Source organism: Protopterus annectens, chromosome 3.part0 (genome assembly GCF_019279795.1).
Source record: "Protopterus annectens isolate FY-2018-M chromosome 3.part0, PAN1.0, whole genome shotgun sequence".
Classification (NCBI taxonomy): Eukaryota; Metazoa; Chordata; order Ceratodontiformes; family Protopteridae; genus Protopterus; species Protopterus annectens.
Genome location: NC_056731.1, coordinates 528,750,547 through 528,771,426, shown reverse-complemented (window position 1 = coordinate 528,771,426; position 20,880 = coordinate 528,750,547). Strand labels below are relative to the sequence as shown.

The window sequence follows — 20,880 nt, the reverse complement described above, 5'->3', positions numbered from 1 at the left end:
TGGGTAATCACGTGTGATGTAGACTTCATAATTTTCGATGATGCTTTGTGGCTCATGTTTCCAGTGTTTTTCAGCTACTTCAATGTTATAATGTTTGCACAATCCCCAGTGCAACAGTCTTGTCACGTTATTATGCCTTTCAGTATACAGTCCTCCTGCCATTAATATGTCACAACCAGCAACAAGGTGTATGACTCTTTCCATTTCTGTTTTACAAAATATACATTTGTCAGTTTCTCCCACATGTTCAGTGGACTTTGTAAACCATCGTGTACGTAGCCCACTGTCTTGGGTCGTCAATATTAACCTTTATCTTTTGGTTTGAATTTGCCTCTCCTTAACCATTCCTGTGTTTGATCCTGATCAACATGAGGTTTACCCAGGAGTTTTCTATACTTGTAACTATATTTATACATTTTTCACATTTTTGCTTACTCATCTGATCCTTCTTCATCTTGTATTCTTTATTTTGTTTTTGGCACATTCAGTTGTTGCCTGATTTTTATCTACTTCTGATTTGATTTCCATTCCCACTTGACACCAATATGCTTCCACTAGACTAAGAAGGGAAGTCATCTTAGATCTATTCTCCTCATGTTTCAAAATTTCAATATATTTGGGTCTTATGAGGTCAGCAGATATTTATGCAGTCCCACAATTGCAGATCTATACATGTAATCAATTTCAAGTAGGCCCATGCCTCCTCCTGAACAGGGAATATATAGTCTTGGTATGCACTGATTTTTATATATCATTTGATGAGCATGAAGCATCCTTCTTGTTTTCCTATCTAATCTATCCAACACCTTTTGGGGCCAGTCAATCGCTCCAAAACTTAGGACAGAAAGAGCAAATTGGTTTATATATTGAATTTTGTTCCTAGATGTCAACTCTGTTTTGTTTTCAGGATTAATTATAATTAATTAAAATATTCCTTACAAAGTTTTATTCACATTTATTCATGTTTTCTTATTGATCCTTCATCAATTCCCAAATATTTATACACTCCATCTTGCTCAAGTTTTTATATCACATTCTTGACCCAAACTGATGCTTTCTTAGTACTGCAGCTTTCCGGCTTTAAAGGTTGCTTTTGCACATTTATCAAGACCAAATGACATTCTTATATTGTCTGAAAACGTTTTGACTATTTGCAGTTGTGCTTTCAGTTCCTCATCTGATGAGTTCTATAGTTTTAAATCATCGACAAAGAGAAGACAAGAAGTCTTCATAGTTGTTGCTTTCTGGGAGCCAAATTATACCAATGACCTAATCGGTTAAACAAACAGCTTAATGGGTTAAGGGCAAGGCAAAAGAGCAATGGTGACAGAGAGTCACCCTGGAGTAACCCTCTTTGGATTTTTATCCCTGGAATAATTTGTCCTTTATCATGGCTTAAGAGCATTGTTTTTCCTGTTGGCCAGGTTGGTGTCTATTCAGGGTGCACATAGAAATAGTTCTTACTCCTGGCTAAATCTTCATGCAAAGATGTTAATACTCTTAACCAGAAGTTAGGTACTGCATCTAGGCCTGGGGGTTTCCGATTAGAAGCTTTTCTTAACTTTATTTCTCTCTCTCTGGCTGTTAACTTCATCCAATTTCATATCCTGTACCTTTGAACAACTTATTCTTTCTTTTACTTCTTCTATCCATTTATCATCTTTATTATGTTCCACAGGATCTTCATAAATACTTCTCCAAAATGAATATATTTTTTCTTTTTTGGTGGTCTTTCAATCCCTTTTACCTTGTTTCCCAGTTCTCTATAAAACATTTTTGGTTCATCAATAAATTGCTTATTTTGTACTTTTCCTTTGTATTTATCTATATATTTTCTAAGTTTTTCTGCCTGTGCTGATATTTTTGTTTATTATTTGTGAGAGTGCATGATAAATCCTGATCCATTATAATAGTGCAGATTGCTTTTATCATCTGTCTTTGAGTATTTTGTTGATCTGTTCTCTCTTGTATACTCTTCTAACAATGACACTTCTTGTCTTAACTGCTTTGTACTTCTCTCAGTTCGATACTTCTATGATGGTATTCGATTTCTCCCCTTCCTTTCCCTTACTACCTTGTGTCCTTGTGGTAGAATTTTATCTGTGATTAATTTAACTGCACAGTAATATATCCTGTTTACTTCTGTTATATTGCATGGGTCTCTATAGACAGTCCTAATTACTGAGTTCATTTGTTTTATCAACCTTCTAACTTTGGGTAGGCAGGCCCCTACCCATGAGGAGATGCATATGGCCCTGTTTTTCACTCAAGTCTGCTTCAAGAGTAGAATATTCTCTGAGTCTGTCCAGTTTCCATTTAGTCCCCTACCTGTCCAGCTTCTGTGAATCCTTCTTGACACCACCAGTCAAAGAACATTCCTTACATCAGAAACTGTGCCATTTCTGACCACATATTCCAGTTCAGTACAAAACCAAAAAAAAAGCATGTTGATGTCAAGGAGGGGATGTCTGTAGCTTTACTCATAAAAGCATTAAAAAAAGATGTAGCAGCCAAAGAAACCTTACTTATACTTAGACAATTCAGCATTCCATGGTATGTGAACAAATAGGGTGAGAGCTCACTGTTTTGTTTTTGCAGAATGGCCATGGAAGCTTGGTACCTGGCCCAGGAGTTGAACTTGATCCTTAAGGCATCTTACATTCCAGCCCAAGACCGTCTCCTGGCAGATCGACTAAGAACAGACGCTGACCTCCAAGACTGGATGCTGTACAGCAAAGTGTTTATGGACTTGGTCCATAGGTTGGATGTGCCAGAAATGTACTTTTTTTTTGCCTCCCCACAAAAAAAAAACTGTTAAATTTTGCACAGGCGCACCAAAGCCAGTGGCATGGAGAACAACTGCTTTCTCAGTCAGCTGGGTAATTCTGTTTTTGACTTCTTTCCTCCCGTTCCTCCTCTTAGGGTGATTCAGAGGCCAGGCCAAAAGTGCTTCTCATATCACCCTTTTGGCTGAAGCAGCAGTGTTTTTCCTCTCCTGCTGAGCATGAAAGGGGTGGAGCTTGTAACACTGCTTTAGCATGTTGGACCTCTTATACCAATGCAAGGGTTCACTTGTACACCCTGCCTGAAGACTGTAAGACTGACGGTGCTGCACTCAACCTCTTAAGGCACAGAATGTTCTTATAGTCATGAGGGAAGCTAGAAAACAAAATATAAGTAAATTGTACCTAGCAAAATGGGCAAGGATTTTTTTTAGGGTTGGAGACCGCTCCAGGACTTAAAACAGTGTACTTTGTCCACAGCCCTCAAATTACCTGTCTTACATTTACAGATCAGTCTTGTCTCATGCTTCACAGAAAGTACAAGTATCCGCCGTCTCTGCCTGCCCTTGGATCCCTATGTTATTCCTTACCACCAGTGAAGCCATTCTGTAAAAGGGTTCTTCCTTTGAAGCTTCCTAAGAAAGAAATCCGTCCTCTATGGTACCCATACTTTGTACTTGGAAAAATTGAGAGCACCACTATTTGAGCCCGCAGTCACAGTGCATCTCAAATACTTGACCTGGAAACTCTCTTCCTAGTGACCATACCTTCTGCCAGAAAGATTTCTGAACTGCAGGCTGTAATTTGCAAGCGGCTCTTCCTCATCTTCTACAAGGACAAGGTAGCTCTCTGCACCAACCCAACCTTCATGCCCATAGTGGTGACAGAAGTCTTATTTTAATCAGGCAGTCAACCTCCTGGTGTTTTTATACTGAGACAAATACCAAGGGGGGGGAAAGGATTTTGCATACCCTGGATATGCATAGACAACTAAAATTCTGCCTAAAGAGGATTAAAGAAGTGTAAAGGCTAGACCAATGATTCCATAGCCTTTACAAATGGTAGGAAGAACAGGTTTGTGTAAAAGCAAATTGTCTCCAAGTGTCTAGGCCACTGCATCTCCTTTTGTTGTTCCTTAACTAGAAAAACTATTCTAGGACATGGCAGAGCATATTCCACTAAAGCAACAGCGGCAACCAGAACCTTCCAGGAGATGGGTCATTACCCAGGTCATCTTGGAAGCAATGACCTGGTCATCTGTCTATTCTTTTTCAAAGTAGTATAACTCTGACATTATGGCCAGGGCAGGGATGTTCATCGTGCATACAGCTGCAGTCATAACAGATGGGTTATCCTGCCGTCAGGCGGGTCCTCGGTCGGCCGAATTCCAAAGTCTAGGTCTGGCGTCGGATGTCGTCGCTTCTTCCCTGACATCAGTGCGGCAGGGGTATAAAAGAACCAGCCGACGCCATTTTCTCCAGTCTTTCTTGTCACGCGGTGCCCGAAGCAGAAGCAGTTTGCAAATGCCGGTCGGCCAGCTCCTGAGATTACGAATATTTTTCAGCCGAAGTCTTCTTGAAAGCTAAGTACCCCGTTGGGGAAACTTTTCTTGCCTCAGACCGATGTCAGACAAAGTTAATAATTGCATTTCATGTGGGAAGCAAATACCGCATACGGATTTCCATTCCTTCTGCATTCCTTGCTTAGGCCCAGACCACGACGTCTCGGTCTGTCGTTTTTGTGCTAGATTCAACAAACGCACTATTAAGCGTCGGGCGGAGTTCGCCCAACACTATTTTGGTAAAAAATTTAATTACATTGTCGTTGGATACTCCGACTCCAGTTTTGAGTAAAAGACGCAAAGATAAGGACCGACATACGAGGTCCGCGACTTCTACCGACACCACGCTAAAGCCGGCTAAAGGTGCTCCGGTTCTCAGTGAGGCGTCTACGCAGCCCCTGAGTACCGATGATGCTTCTTTAGCGGTGTCTTCTGTGCCCGAGGTCGCAGGCTCCTCGGCCCCCACCCCGACTACAGATACCGACGCCACTCTTGGCGGGGAAACTCAGACAGGCCTGCCACCTCTCAAGGTGTCTTCAGGCCTTCTTCTTCTTTTTCCATTAAGGCTTTCACAAAATCTAAAGCAGCCATGAAAACTAAAAGACAAGCTCCACTGAGCCCCTCGAAAGGCCCCATGCCTAAAAAACAGATGCTCAAAATGGCTGAGGATTTGATTATTCTTATCAGGGGTTCTCAACCCCCAACGGACAAAAGGCCCAGATTGGAGGAAGACTATCCTTCTTCGGACCAGGTCTCCATTACCTCAGAACATTCTGAAGACCAGGAATATTCATACTCCCCTTTTGAAGATTCTGATGAGGAGGAGTCCATTCCCTCTGTCTCCCCCCCTGAGGACTATTCTTTTGGGGAAACCTTGCATACCTTGAGGGAACACTTCCACTGGGAAGGCCAAGATTACTCAGATTTCAAGAAAAGGCTGAGGGATTTTCTCTTGCTTCCTCAGCACAGGCCTCTGGCTATCCCTCCTGTCTTAGACATACTAGATGATGTGTATTCAGAGGCCAGCCTTAACCCAGATTCTTTACCACCAACTCCTGTTAAGCCTGACAGGTATTACCGGGTTCCTGATTCACACCAATTCCTATACAAAAGCCATGCTGCTGACCCAGAAACTATTTCACAGGGTCCCAAGGGAATTAAGGCCTCTACTGCCAAAAATTCATTACCTTCAGAGAGATATTCCAGAGCTTTAGAAAGGTGGGGGAAAAAGGTATACACCTCGGCCACTTTAACCATGAGGGCATTAAACTGTCAGTTCCATATGTTAAAGTATCAACAGTTTTTGTTATCTCAGTTGAAAAGCAAAATGTCACAACCTGAACAACCAGACTTGAAGGAGTTGCAGGATGTGTTGCATAGTGCAGAGCAAGTGGGGTAACATACCTTGCAATGTGGTTTTGATACTTTAGAGGCCTCATGTAGAGCTGCTTTTACAGGGTCTGTCATACGTAGACATGCTTGGCTCAAAGAGCAAACCTTACCAGATCATGTCAAAGCTAAATTACTAGATGCACCTCTTCAAAAAGATGTATTGTTTGGTGTTAAAGCTGAGGAGGTATTAAAGAAAATGGAGGAAAAGGCAAGATCAATGCAAACAGTGAAAGATTTCCTACAAGTACAACCTCCACGTTTCAGCAGAAACTGGCCTTCAAAAAATTGGTCCTTTCCAGCCACGGACAGACCTCAAAGAGGTAGATACAGGTGCCCAAGGGGTAGAGGGCAATCTCAAGGATCATTTAGAGCCAGACAATGGCAAGCACCTACATCAAGAGGTGGAGAGGATAGATCACAGCCATTCAGAAAGCAGACACAATGACTTTCCCCTTTGCATGCCAAGCAATGCTTTAATGGCAGCACCTTTAGGCAGAAAACTGGCATTATTTTCGAAAAATTGGCATATTGTCACAAAAGACAAATGGATCCTGGACATTATAGACAGAGGCTACAGATTCCACTTTCACACCCTTCCAAAAATGAGAGGCATGCCAAACCTGCCACAAAATCAAAGGGCAGAGGCACAAAAACAAATTTCAGCTCTCATGGACATGAAAGCTATTCAAGAGGTACCTGCACAAGAAACAGGGTCAAGGGTTTTATTCCAGACTATTCCTGGTACCAAGGAAGGACAAAGACTGGAGACCTATTTTGGACCTATCCATCCTAAACACATACTTACTCGTACCAAAATTCAAGATGCTCACATTACAGCAGCTTCTTCCCATGCTGGGCAAGGAGTCTTGGCTGGTAACATTGGACCTCAAGGAGGCATACCTGCATGTCCCTATCAGACAAGATTGCAGAAGATACCTCAGATTTCTTGCAGGTTCAACCCATTATCAATTCTCTGCATTGCCCTTTGACTTATCTACTGCGCCCAGAGTGTTCATGAAATGCCTGGCATCAGTAATTGCCGTCTGCAGACTTCAAGGGATACAAATATACCCATATTTGGATGACTGCCTGATCCAAGCGGACAGCAAGCACATACTTCTGAAACACCTGGCGTTTGTAATAAAGTTGTTGAACTTTCTGGGATACACAGTCAACAAAAAGAAATCAAAACTAATACCCTCTCAAGCAGTAATTTTCCTGGGTGCCAGCTTGAATACAAACACCCAGATGGCCTACCTCACGCCAGAGAAACAAGGGCAACTATCTCAATACTTCAGAAAAATGGCAACCTTCACCAGGCTGACTGCAAGGAAAGTCCTGCAGGCTCTGGGATTCATGGCATCTTGCATCCTGCTAATCCCATGTGCAAAGCTGCATATGAGGAAACTTCAATGGTACCTAAAAAACTTATGGTCTCAACACAGCCACAGTTTGGAAACAATTATACCACTCATTCCATGTCTTCAAAAGGAATTTCTGTGGTGGGCTCAAGCATGCCAAAGAAACATAGGTCTCCCATTCTGCATGCCTCAAGCAAATCAAATCATCACAACAAATGCCTCGGACTACGCCTGGGGGGGGCGCACATGACAAATCAGTGCATTCAGGGCAAATGGTCCCAAAAAGAAAAGCACCTACACATCAATCAAAATGAAATGCTAGCAGTGAAAAATGCTATTATGGCCTTCAAAAACCTACTGCATCCAGGCCAGCTATTGATAAGGACAGACAACACCACAGTGATGTGGTACATAAACAAACAGGGAGGAACTCACTCATATCCCCTGTGCAGACGAGCCATGTCTCTTTGGAACACTGCTCTGGAATTACAAATCCAACTTCAAGCACAATTCCTGCCAGGCAAGGAAAACACGCTGGCAGACAACCTAAGCAGAAATATGACAGATCCACACGAATGGAAGTTGCATCCTCAAGTTTTTGTAAAAATAATTCAAGCATGGGGAAGGTCAGACATAGATCTCTTTGCTACCCACAGAAATTACCAATTGAGAAAATTCTGCTCAAGGACCTATCATCCTCAGGCCTGGAAAGTGGACGCACTTTCTTTCAGTTGGACAACATTGACAGTTTATGCCTTTCCACCTCTTCCTCTGCTGCCCAAAGTTCTATTAAAAGCCAGAGCAGACAGGCCAAAGATGATTCTCATTGCTCCAGACTGGCCAAGACAACACTGGTATCCACTCCTGAGGAGCCTGACGCATTCCCCACCATGGATCCTGCCTCTAGTGCCTCTTCTGTTGACCCAGCACAACTTCAAAACTCTTCACAGTCAGCTGAAAACACTCAATCTAGCTGCATGGAGGATTCCTTGATTTCCCAACAGACCCGCCTCTCCAAGGAGGTGCAGGATGTCATTTTGGAGGCCAGAAGGCCTTCTACTAGAAAAGCCTACTCCGCCAAATGGAAACGATTTTGTGCCTGGAATCAGAAAAAGGGACAAAATCCTGGGATACTGAATTTACCTCAAATATTACAGTACCAAGCTGAGATGCTAAACAGTGGACTTTCATTCTCCTCCATCAAAATCCATGCTTCAGCCATTTCTGCACAATACAACACTGATCCTCCTTTATTCTCTCATACTCTCTTAAGACAGTTCCTCAGAGGGGCTAAGAATATAAAACCCCCAAGGAAGCAACCAGTACCTGCTTGGGACCTCAATTTCATTTTAGAAAAACTGACCCTGCCTCCATTTGAGCCAGCTGCTTCAACAGAACTGCAATATTTGTCATGGAAAACAGCCTTCCTTCTGGCTATCACCTCAGCACGCAGGGTTTGGAACTACAAGCCCTCATGGCTGTGCAACCTTTCATCATTTTCCATCAGGACAGAGTTTCCTTACGAGTCAACCCTTCCTTTATGCCAAAAGTAGTATCCAGTGTAGCCTTGAATCAGGCTATCCACTTACCTACTTTTTATCCTAATCCACAAAACAAAGGGGAAAGACTACTACATTCCTTGGACATTCACAGACAGCTTCGTTATTATTTGGACAGGACAAAGCCATTCAGAAAATCTGAGCAACTCTTTGTGTCCTATGCTACAGGCGCTCAAGGAAAGGCTATTTCCAAACAGACAATCTCAAAATGGATAGCCCACTGCATACGCTTTTGTTATTCATTTCATGGTAAAACTGTTCCTACAAGCATCAGATCTCACTCCACAAGGGCCACAGCTACCTCTGCAGCTTTCCTCAGGGGGGTTCCTACCAAGGATATTTTGGAAGCAGCCACTTGGAGTTCTGTGCATACTTTCTCCAAGCACTATCACCTACCACTATACTCTAAATCTAGAGCGGGCTTTGCCACAGCAGTCTTGCAGGGCATCCTTGCTCCTCCTAGTTCCACTTAGTGCCTGCCACCCCTTTTTAGCTTTGGGATTCTACCCATCTGTTATGACTGCAGCTGTATGCATGATGAACATAGTACAGTTTTGTACCTACCATAAATGTAGATGTTCGAGTGCTAATACAGCTGCAGTCCAGGTTTCCCTTCCTCCTTCCCCTCTTGGGACAGGCCTAATGCCCAACACCTCCTCATACAACCTGATTGGGGTATTCTTTTATGGTGTATTTGCTTGCAACTACTGTTTTTTGATTATATTACATTGCATTATTACACAAATTTATGTTTTGCCTTCCTTCTGGGGGCACCTGACATCTGGGGCAAGAAAAACTGAAGAAAATGGCGTCGGCTGGTTCTTTTATACCCCTGCCGCACTGACGTCAGGGAGGAAGCGACGACATCCAACGCCGGACCTAGACTTTGGAATTCTGCCGACCGAGGACCCGCCTGACGGCAGGATAGCCGATCTGTTATGACTGCAGCTGTATTAGCACTCGAACATCTGCATTTATGGTAGGTACAAAACTGTACTTTTGGTACTGCCTTCCTGTAAGGGTTCTTTTAAAGGGCTGGCTATACCAGGTTCTGTTAGCTTTGGAAATCTTTCCAAGAGTCAGTACTGTTGCAGCAGCAGTAAACAAGAAGAAGAACATATGCAGATATCCATATATGTTCACTGTTGCAGTATTTCCCTACCTTTGCCCTTGTGTCTCATTCCTGTTACCATCAAGGAGTTGGAGTAAGCATCGAATTTCCCACTGCCCTAAACCTACAGGATGTCCCCTCTTTTGGTTTAATTAGTACTTGGAAAGTGAGCTTTGAAGGTTATTCTGGTTGAGTGTTCATTAGTGGGCCGTTACCACCAAAGTGGTTAATACTCTGGCATCTGCAATACCACTGTTGCATACAGGGCCAAGAAAGAACTAAACATGACATAGGCAATTGTCCCTGTTCTACCAGAAATGTCGTAGAGTACAGGGGAGAGGACGTCTGCCCAACTGAAAAAAGAAAGGGTGTAAAGCTCCGGACATCTAGCTGAGTGTTGTCTTCTGTAGCAGAAGTTCCAAGCATTAGCACTACTGCAACAGTGAACAGAATCGGAACATCTACAATTAAGTGCCTACATAACTGTATTTCATTAGACTGTGGTTGTGTTTAAAAATGCATTTGAAAACGTGTAGCAGTTTAACTTATTTGTATAGTAAGTTACACAAACAGTGTATAACAGAACTCAATTATTGTTACCAGCAGCATGTGAGCAATGCTTGATGCAGTGAAATATTTAGCATTGTGTATCTTTGTCTAAAACAGGAGTCGAGTTTTGTCCCGCTGGCTAGCTGGACTACCCCTTCAGCTTGTTCAACTTGGCTCCAGGAACCCTGTGCTGTCAGCCCAGCTCATTGATACAATTCATGCTGCTGTAGCTCGCTCCCATAAGGAACTCATCCTTAGCCTGCAGTCGTGTGCTTGTCGACTTTATGGTAAGCTGTTCAAACTCCATTTTTTTTAATAGCAGCAAAGCATTAGTCACATGTGTTGCCTGCAGTGTATACTAGGTTCTTACAATTTTAATTACCTGTCAGCATGTATTATACAGTATTTAATGTGTCACTCTCAATTTTTTTTATTTTAGTGAAGATCATAACCTTGCAATTTTAATGGAAGAATTGTTATATGGCACAATTTTTGCTGAGTCTGAGGACTGTTTGAACAGACTTTCCCTTTAGAACCATTGTGGAACTGGGGTACTGTTTCATGGTTCATCTGGCTGGGCTGTTTGAGTTTGATGGTGGTTCCCAGGGCATTTGTAGAGATGATTTTATGATTTATTTTTGTGGCAGATTAATAACATTCATCTTGTTTGTTGGGGCTTGCACTAAGTTTAATTACAGAGTTTCTGTAGACTTTTTCCAGACCATGATTGATACAGCTGTGTGAACACACAAATCACATGAGGAAAGAAGTATTCACCAGTCTGATCCACCTGAATTGTTTATCTTCCCATCCATGCTACTGTCTGTCATGAGTTCAAGTGTCTTGAAATTTTCCACCATTGCACACGCTACATATTTTTGAAAACACATTTTGCTTGAACATGTCCTTGTGACTGAATTTCTTCTCCCTGACCTCTGCAGTTAATCTTTTGAACTGCTGAAATTGTTTCAGTGCTTGACAGTTCTGTGCTGTCATGGTTGTTGCATCTTTGTACTTCAAATTATTTATCTTTATTGTTGTTAGGCTTTTCAGGTGCTTTTCTTTTTTCTGAAAATTCCAACAGTTCAAAAGAGTTCAGGCAGCAGTTAAAGTAAATAAATTCTGACAATACATAACATGATACATTCAGGTAAAGGATGAGCGACATAAAGTTCTTCCTCCTAAAGTCTGTAGTCATATCCTAAAATTGTAACAATTTAATTTGTAATTCATTGAAGTTTGTGTAAGTGTCTTACTTAAAAATCAAGTAAGACGTTCTCTTTTCATTCTTTAACTTTCTTAAAAATTCTTTGTAATCCTTCAGCTATTAAAATGAAAATTTACCTGTATAAAAAAATCCTTAACTTTCTTCAAAATTCCCTTTGCTCTCTTTCAGTGAATAAAATTAAATTGTTGTCCACATAAAATAAAATGCATTTAGCAAAAGAAGTCTGGTGTTATATCTACATAAATAATTTTTCTTGTCTTCTCCACTTCTCTTGTGTTCTGATATTGATGTTGTCCATTACTGTATTTGAGTAATTTCTGTATTTATTTATTTTACATTTGTTGACCAGGCTAATCTAACTGGATATATGTCCATTTTCAATAGAGGCCCGGGAAGAAAAGCTCCAAGCAATAGGCAGTGACATATCATATAATTACATGCAAATAGCAAACAGAAATAAAAAAGTTTTTTTTTTTTTTTTTTTTTTTTACAAATGTACAGACATACAGTGGGGGATAGCATATTTGGAATAAGAAAAATTCTAGTAAAGTACTAGGAAGGAAATTTTTGTTAAATACTAGTTAGAGGCAAGGTTGCTGGTTAACCCAGGTAAATGTAAAAGAACAACAGAGTAGAAAAGTCTAGGGAGAGTGAGATTGGGATTTAGATATTAGTCAGGGTTAGAGCAGGGACGAGTGTGTATAGTAAGGTATTCTTTAAGGTATTTTTTTGAAAAGTAGTGTGGAACAAAGAGATGCGAGTTCCTTTGGAAGCAGGTTCCAGGTTTTTCCCACTGTGTTAGTGAATAGTGACCCCTCTGCCTGGTTGTTTGACTTAATAGTGGAAACTAGAAGCTTATTAACTAAGCGTAATGTTGGCAGATTTTTATATGGGGTAATCAGATTAGTGAGAATTGGGGTATTTTTGGGGTGGTAAAGGATCTTTTGGGTAATGGTGTATTGTTCATAAAGTAGGTGGTTCTGCAGTTCTAACCATCCTAGTTGTTTGAGGTTGAGACAGTGGTGGGTTCTGAAAGGGGTACCAGTGGCAAATCTAGCAATGTTGTTATAGCTGGTTGTAAGTTTGCTAAGGTTGCTTTTAGATAGATTGGTATAAATGGCAGAAGCGTAGAACAGGGTAGAGATAAGGTGGGTCTGGGCTATAGTAGTTCTAGATTCTGGTGTAAGGAACGCTTTGATTCTATAAAGGGAGCCAAGTTTTCTGTTGACAGATTTTATAGTAGTATTAATATGATCATCATAGCTAAGGTTGTGGTCTATTGTAATTCCTAGGAGTCTGGTTATAGTGTCTGGAGTTATGATAATTCCATTGTTAGAGGTTACTGTGAAGTGAAATTGTGCAGACTTTTGAGTAGGAGCAAAAAGCAATAAATTTGTTTTTTTGGGGTTAAGAAGGAGGCAGTGTTGCATGAACCAGTTTTCAACAAGATTAAATACTGTTTGGGTGAGGGTCTGGAGAGAGGTAAGGGACTCAGCTGAACATATTAAAGTAGAATCATCTGCATATTGTATACAGGTGGCTTGTGGAATTTTGGTATTTAGATTATTAATAAAAACTGAGAAGAGGGCCTAAAATAGAGCCATGAGGCACTCCAATGTTAACAGGGAGGTGCAGAGATTGGTTATTATCCCACAGTACTGCTTGCGGTCTGTTTTCTAGATAGGATTTAAACCAAAGTAATGCCTGTGGGTCAAGAGATAGGGCTTGTAGTATGTCCATCAGTAGGTGATGGTTAACCATGTTGAAAGCTTTTGAAAGGTCAATAAATAGAGCAGAAGAAAGAGAGTGTTTGTTACGATGTTTGTTGATACAGTCAGAAAAGGATAGTAGGGCAGTGGTGGTACTATGAAATGGCCTGAAACCATGCTAACAGCAAGTAAGTCGTTATGGAGAAGATGGTCAAGTAGTTGGTGGATGCATTTTTCCATTATTTTGGCTATAGGATAGAGTAAGGCAGTTGGGCGGAAGTTGGAAATCTCAGTACAAATACCACCCTTATGTAGAGGGATGATATGAGAGACTTTCCAGATGGAAGGGATTGTGCTTTCTGTAATTGTTCTATTTATAAGGATGGAAATGGGATAGGCAATGGCTTTTGCTGCTATTTGCAGGTATTCTTCTGGTAGACAGTCAGCTGAAGGGGTACATGGTTTGAGTTTTTGAAGGAGGGTGCAGACAAGGGATGTAGGTGTGGGTTGTATATGAAAGGAGGGAACTGGGCTGTTTGTGGTGATTAATGGGTTTGTGCTAACAGGTGGTATTGTTTTAGCTAGAGTTTGAATGGTTTCAATGAAGTAGTTGTTAAAGGCATCAGCAATTTGCTTAGGGTTGTTATGGGAGATACCTGATGGGGCAGGAGTTTGAGTGTCCTGGCTTAAGTAGTTTGTTAATGCCTGACCAAAATTTTTGTGGCGCTTGCTGGTGGGTTTGTTGGAGGTGAAGGTAATAGTTTTTTTAATCGAGCAGAATTTCTTTTTTGGTGGCATTTCTTAGCTGTTTAAAGTAAAGGTGGTCTGATGGGTTTTTGGAGGATCTCCATTTGGCCCAGGTTTTGTTACATAGAAAGATATTTTGCCTGTTTTTTTAGTGAGCCAAGGTGCAATTTTGGTTCTTATACAGGTAGACTGAGAGGGGGTATGGTATTCTAGGATTTGTAGGAATTTTGTATTAAAGTAGGTCACCGCTTCATCAAGTTGAAGATGGTGTAGTGGTGACCAGTTACATGCCTTAAGTTCATTCTGGAAGCTCTCTGGAAAAAAGTGTTTTTTAGAGCGTGAGATTTTGAAGTTATTTGAGTTGGGGCCATGGGTTTTTTGTTTAATTATGTAGGTTAGAGCGTGGTCACTAATGTCATCTGGAAGGGTACCTGATTTATATTTGTCAGGATGGCTGTTAAGGATCCAGTCTAGGATGGTTTCTTTACTGCCTGGTTTGTGAATTCTAGTAGGGGTGGTTATTATTTTGGAAAAGCCATGTAGATTTATGTGGGTCATAGAATTAGGGGAGTTACATGTGGCCCAGTCTATATTAAAGTCACCTAGCACTATGGTTTCCTGAGGTAGGTGAGTAGAGAGGCAATTGAGGATGTTTTCAAGAATATTGATATTATTACCAGGGAGGAAGATAGCAGCAAAATAGGTAATTAGATTTATAGTTGTTAACTTGAAGTTTGGCAGTAAGGGTTTCTGCATTTGTATCTAAGGGTAGGAGCACATTGAAGGATGTGACCTGAAGTTCTGTTTTATAGAGAATGGCTACACCCCCACCCCTTTTGGCTATGCGGTCACATCTCGGGATGTTGTATCCAGGAAGGGGTAATTTCATGGTCATGAGTTGAGGGCTTTAGCCAAGTTTCTGTAATACAGAGGATATCAAATGAGTGCACATATAGGAGTGCATGAAGTTGTGAAATTTTATTGTTAATGCTACGAATGTTGAGGTGGGCTATCAGGAGAGAGTTAGTGGGTCTTTTGTGGTAGTTAAAGTATAAGAAGTTGGATTGAGTTGGTCATTGACAATGTTGTTATTGGGGTCAGGGTTTGGATGAATGTCGCCATCTAATAGGGGGTGTTGTTGAGGTGTTTGTATAATCTTTAGAATTTTGTAATAGTTATTTAAAGTTTTTTTGTTTTGAAAGTAACTAACATGGTTGGCTCTATGATATTTTGGTAGTATATAGATAGAAGTGGAGGTTATGTTTATATGGTTGAGGGTGTTTAAGTGAGAAGCAGATTGAGTTTGTTGGTGGGGGTTGTGAAGTTCAGTAAGTGAATAATGTTCATAAATGATTAGAGTATAGGGTATAGTAAGATAAACTATGATAGAAGTTAGGAGTAGCAGGTTTGAGTATGTAGTCCATAGTATTGAGGCCATTAGGAAGAGTAGGATTTCAGGAAGAATAAAGACTGAGAAAAGAGTAAACTGTAAGATAAAATAGAGGTGGCTGTAGGAGAGAAAGTTGTATAAAGATATCAAAAGGATGATTAGAGTGTAGAGGGTAGGGAGAGGATATAAAAGCTGTAAAGTTGTTAAAGGAAGTAGTAGTGGGTGGGGATGGGTAGTTAATTGGCAGAGGTATGTGATGCGTTGATTAGGGGAGGGTATGTGATACGTTGATTAGGGGAGGGGGTGTGGTATCAGAAGTATAAAGCTAGCTGCACTGGGGATGGGTGGGAATTGGGGGTAGGGTAGGGGGGCGAAGTGAGCCCGAAGGGCGAACGGAGCGGGTTAAGACAAGTAACTGAATAGTGTCAGCAGAAAACAATCTGTAAGCACCGACTACTGAGGTACTTTCAGTTGATACAGGTAAGTGAGGAGGGAAGGATACAGTGGTCGAGATGGAGAGGGGTAGCTGAGTGCTATTTAAGTGGAAAGTAGCAGAAAGAGTGGTAATGAAAGGGCAGGAAAAAGTTCCTTCTTTCTTTGTTAGATTTAGGATCAAGTCTTTAATTAGGTTCAGGATCTTTAGGTTTCAGGGGAGAAAAAGGTAGATGTACAGAAGCAATGGGCTAGTTCAGGGTGCCACCTAGTGGTCACAAATTGTATAGCAACCAAAGCTAGAGTACAGAGATGGAAGGTAAATATAAAAAAAAAATTACAAGGTTCCGTGAATAAATTATGGGAGATAGCCCAGGGAGAGGAGAAAGTATAAATATTAAGGGGTAGAGAAGGGGGGTATGGCTGCTGGCTAAGTAGAGCGCCTCAATGGGTACACAAGTTCTAAAGCCAGTGATTCAGCTTTACCGCTAGGTTAAAATAACACATACCTTCTTGCCTCCTTGATAGCAGGGTTCCTAAAACCGGGCGGCAAGTTTCTTTTTAAATGAAGAGATGCTTAGAATAGTTTGCAGGGGTCCTTTTCACCAGGTAGGTAGAGGTATCAAAACCTTGTTACAAGATAGAAGATTTTAAGCCTGGGAATGGTAGGGAAAATAAGAGAAAAAATATAAATGCAGGGTAAGAAACAGTCATTAGTATAGACTCAGGTAGTAACACATCATTTCCGTTCCAACACACTTTTAAGCATTCATTAATGCAATTTCAGACATATTGAGGCCCACTACCCTTCTCAGTCCAGGCAAAACTGACAACCCCAGCCCAGACCCTAATGCTCCTGACATAGACTTAGCTTCACAATTTAATTCCTTTTTCATCAACTCTGTTTCAAAACTAACTTCGACATTCTCTAACAACACCACCCCCACCAACTCACCCTCATCTTCCTCTAATTACTCCCTTACCTCTTCTCCAACATCCTCACTCTCTCCTTGTCATCAACCACCTTCCTGTAATACCCTCCCTTTCCCCTCTCTCTCCTTTTTCTCTGCAACCTATTCCCATATCCACCATTAAAAAATTCCTTCAGAAGCTTAAGCCATGCTCCAACGCCCCAGACAACTTACCATCATATTTTCTTAGTATAGCCGCAGAATCCATTGCCTACCCCATTAGTATTCTAATCAACCGCTCTATACAAGCATCCATAGTACCCCAAATTTGGAAAAAGGCTTATATCATACCCTTACATAAGGGCAGCAAAAATAGCAACACAACTAATTTTCGTCCCATAGCCATCTTATCACCCATCTCTAAAATCCTAGAAAAATGTATCCAACAACAAATCCTATCATATCTCATAGACAATAACCTATTAACTCCAACACAACACGGTTTTAGACCTGGTCATAGTACTATGACAGCCCTACTCTCCTTCCTGGAAATCGTAAATAAAGCCCGTGACTCTGGACACATTGTCTCGACCCTTCTACTTGACCTCTCTAAAGCCTTTGATACTATCTCTCACAAACTTCTTCTAACTAAACTCTCTCAACTCAGCCTATCTCCCTCTTCTTTAAATTGGTTCTCCAGTTACTCAACCAATAGATACCAATCTGTCAAATGGAAAAAGGCCACCTCTTCCTTCCTTACTTACCCCAACAGGAGTTCCCCAATGTTCCATATTAGGTCCTCTCCTCTTCAATATATTCATAAATGACTTCCATAACTCTATCCCTTTCTCAAATATCATTCAATATGCAGATGATTCCACTATTATCTGCTCTGCAACATCCCTTCCCATACTACAAAAGCTAACACAAGACGCATTCTCTATCACAGAACAATAGGTGAATCACAATCACCTAGCACTAAATGCCTCTAAAACTAAGCTAATGATTTTCACTCCCACCAAAAACACCTCTATCCATTCTAACACTTTTTCTATCACTAGTCATAACAACACAGCTTTGGAATTGGTAACTGAGACTAAATTACTTGGGGTACAAATTGATAATAAACTCAAATTCAACTCACACCTACAACTTAATATCAAAAAAACACATAAAAAATTAGGTATGCTGTACCGACAAAATCGCTATCTCACACCATCCACCAAAATCACTCTCGCTACCTCATTTCTTATCCCCTCCCTTCTCTATGGAGCTCCACTCTTGACTAACCTTCAATCTTCCCTTAAAACTCAACTCTCCACATGCTACAACAAAATAGCTAAATTCGCAACTAGCCACAAGTCCTCTAGTCACCACTGCTCTTCCCTCCACAAACTAAAATGGCTAGAACTATCCAGCCATCTCACCTACACTCAACTAACTCTTGCACATAAACTCATTTTCAACCCCTCACTTTGTCCATCCCTATCCTCTACTTTTAAAATGCATCTACCTAACCGAACACTAACATCTAACAACCAAAATCTAATAGAATTATACAAACCAAGTCGTCCCTCTGGGAAAAACCTCCTATCCTACAGTCTAGCTTGTCTATGGAACTCTCTCCCACCACTCATTCGTACCATCTCCAATCACTCTACATTAAAAAAATCTCTTCACTCTTACCTTTTATCCCAGTGGGTAGGCTCCTGTTCTCTCCCAACATAATCTCCACAACTAAACATTGTCCACCTCTCTGGTCACATCCATCCTACCTCTCCTACCACAATCTCTCTCAGCTTGTACTAACATCTCTCTCAAGCTTGTACTAACTTGCACCCTCTTGTCTCACACTAAATTGTATCACTTGTAAATTTTTATATCTTAACCAAAAGCCTATTTTAACCTGGTTTCTAGAACTATACTTACTTGTTGTTCACTTGTAAACTTTGTAATCTATATATATGTATAACCTAGTGTAACTTGTTTACTGTAAACTTTGTAATTTTTAATGTATAACCTAGTGTAACTTGTTACTGGAGCTTTTCTCCCCAGGACTCCATTGAAAACGGGTTCATCTTGGCCCAATGGACTATCCTGGTAAACCAACTGCAAATAAATAAATAAATATAGCAACACAGTATTACCAGTCCAACACACTTTAAGCATTCATTAATGCAATTTCAGACATATATTAACACAGTATACAATATCCGAGTCTAGAGGCACCATTACACATTCACAAGGCACAGCCACAGCCTAACCAAAAAATAAGGTAGAGTTCTAGGTAGCATAACACAGTTTAGCTGGGAGTGCTTTTACAGAGTACTACTATGTTATTCTAGGTTATTAAACAGGGTACAACAGTGAGCTATAGGACACTGAGGCTGTTTGCAACGTGAAGTACTTTGAGGTAAAACATTCAAGCTTGTTCATCATTAGCAACCATAAAAGAAACGGGAATAGGCAGAAGCATTACAGGTCCATTAAAGCATAATTAACAATAGCTTATAAGATGGTCACCTTATTTAGACATATAGAGTCAAAAGGTTAATATCTAGTAGTTAGAGACGACTACCTGTATTACTGCCCACACAAGTCTGAGGTGTCGCAAGCCTTTCTCCACTTCAAATATGCTTCAGAGGAATTTACATTATCAGCAACAGGGGTTTAAATCTGTTTCCGCCAAACTCATATCTATGCTAACATCATCGCTAGGCCACGGTAGGCTCTAAAGCCGTATTGAGTGTGTCTGCATAAGCATTATGATTTTTCATAATATCTCCTCTAAAATATTCTGTAACTTCATTCCAGTTGTATTTAATGTTCGTGTCCCCTTATAGCTGTAATGCCTCTCATTAAATTTTAATGCAGCATTTGTTAGTAATGTTTTTGTTTAGCAATGTTAATGTCTGCTGTTTAGCTGTATTTGACAATGACTGATGCTAAATTAATTTTTTTGTTTTAGCCCCTCTTAGAGTATTTTCTCTTTCCCCATTATGCAAAAAGGCCAAAAGTTTTCAGCACTCCTATGAATCATTTTCTCCATTTCTTGCATGCCATAGTCCAAATGCATTTTATATTTTTGTTTTGTTGACTGGGTTGATCCTACTAGAAAGTGCCTGTTTTCATAAGAATTCCAAGGATGAAAAGCCTTCCAGAAGAGTATATAAATAATATGACACCTATGTGACAAACCATAGAAAGTACACAAATATACATCAGGGTATGGTCCTGAGTTCAATTAGAGCAGGTGGCTGAGGAGGATTATTTGTTATTTATTATTTATTATTTTTATTTGTCTTTGTAGATCTGGAAAAATCTCACTGGGTAAAAATTAATTTTCAGTTGAGAACTGGGAAGAAAAGCTCCACATTTAAGTTATACATAATGCACATTTATAATTCCAGGGTAAAAGCATCTATACATGCACTTATTTACATGTACATGATTTTTAAATATTGCTTACATGAACATAGCATTTCAGCACACAAAGACGGATATTAATGTAAATAGGCCAAATATTGAATAGGAAAAATAAAATACAATTGCAGTTACTTATCACATGATTGCAGGTACCTGATTAAACTTTTTTTTTTTTTTTTAAGGTTAGTAATGTACAAACAGATAAGTAGTGACCTAGCTAAAAATTGATGAGAGATATGAAAGGAGAAGTTATGGAAACTGAGCAGGAAGATAAATGGACAGAGGAGGAATAGTAGGTAGTGATGGGTTGTGAGAGAAAGAAGAAGAGTAAACGTTTAGGAAATTAGTGAAGTATGAGGAGGAGTGATAAGGTAAAGCAAAAGTGGCTTTAGGAGTTGTGGAAAAGTAATCAGAGTACAGCTAGCCAGGTGAACAGGAAGAACAGAGCCATCTTTGGCATAGGTGCCGTTTAAGCAAAATTTTGAAACTGTTTTCTGCCTGTTCTAACTGTATGGGGACTTAATTCCAGAGTTTTGACCCATAATGTGAGTAGAAACTCCACCAGTTTTGATGTCTTACTGTTGAGCGAAGTATGATGGGAGTGAGTGGCTACTACCAGCTCATCGTACCTTGGAAGGGAAGGGAGTTGCCTGCAGTTTACCACTTGGCTGACACCTAGTTGGAGCACTAGTATGGTACCTGTGGAGCATGAGCCTGTTTG

General features: G+C 40.5%; 1 protein-coding gene across 5 annotated transcripts in view; it reads left to right on the top strand.

Moving 5' to 3' along the window:
* The window catches only part of TEX10 (testis expressed 10), a 2,069,943-nt gene that overhangs the window by 812,571 nt on the left and 1,236,492 nt on the right, over window positions 1-20,880 (top strand). For all 5 annotated transcript variants that reach the window (XM_044064942.1, XM_044064941.1, XM_044064938.1 and 2 more), the window contains exon 8: window positions 10,434-10,603. In XM_044064942.1, coding sequence (XP_043920877.1) covers window positions 10,434-10,603 — 170 coding nt within the window. The remainder of the gene's footprint in view (window positions 1-10,433; window positions 10,604-20,880) is intronic.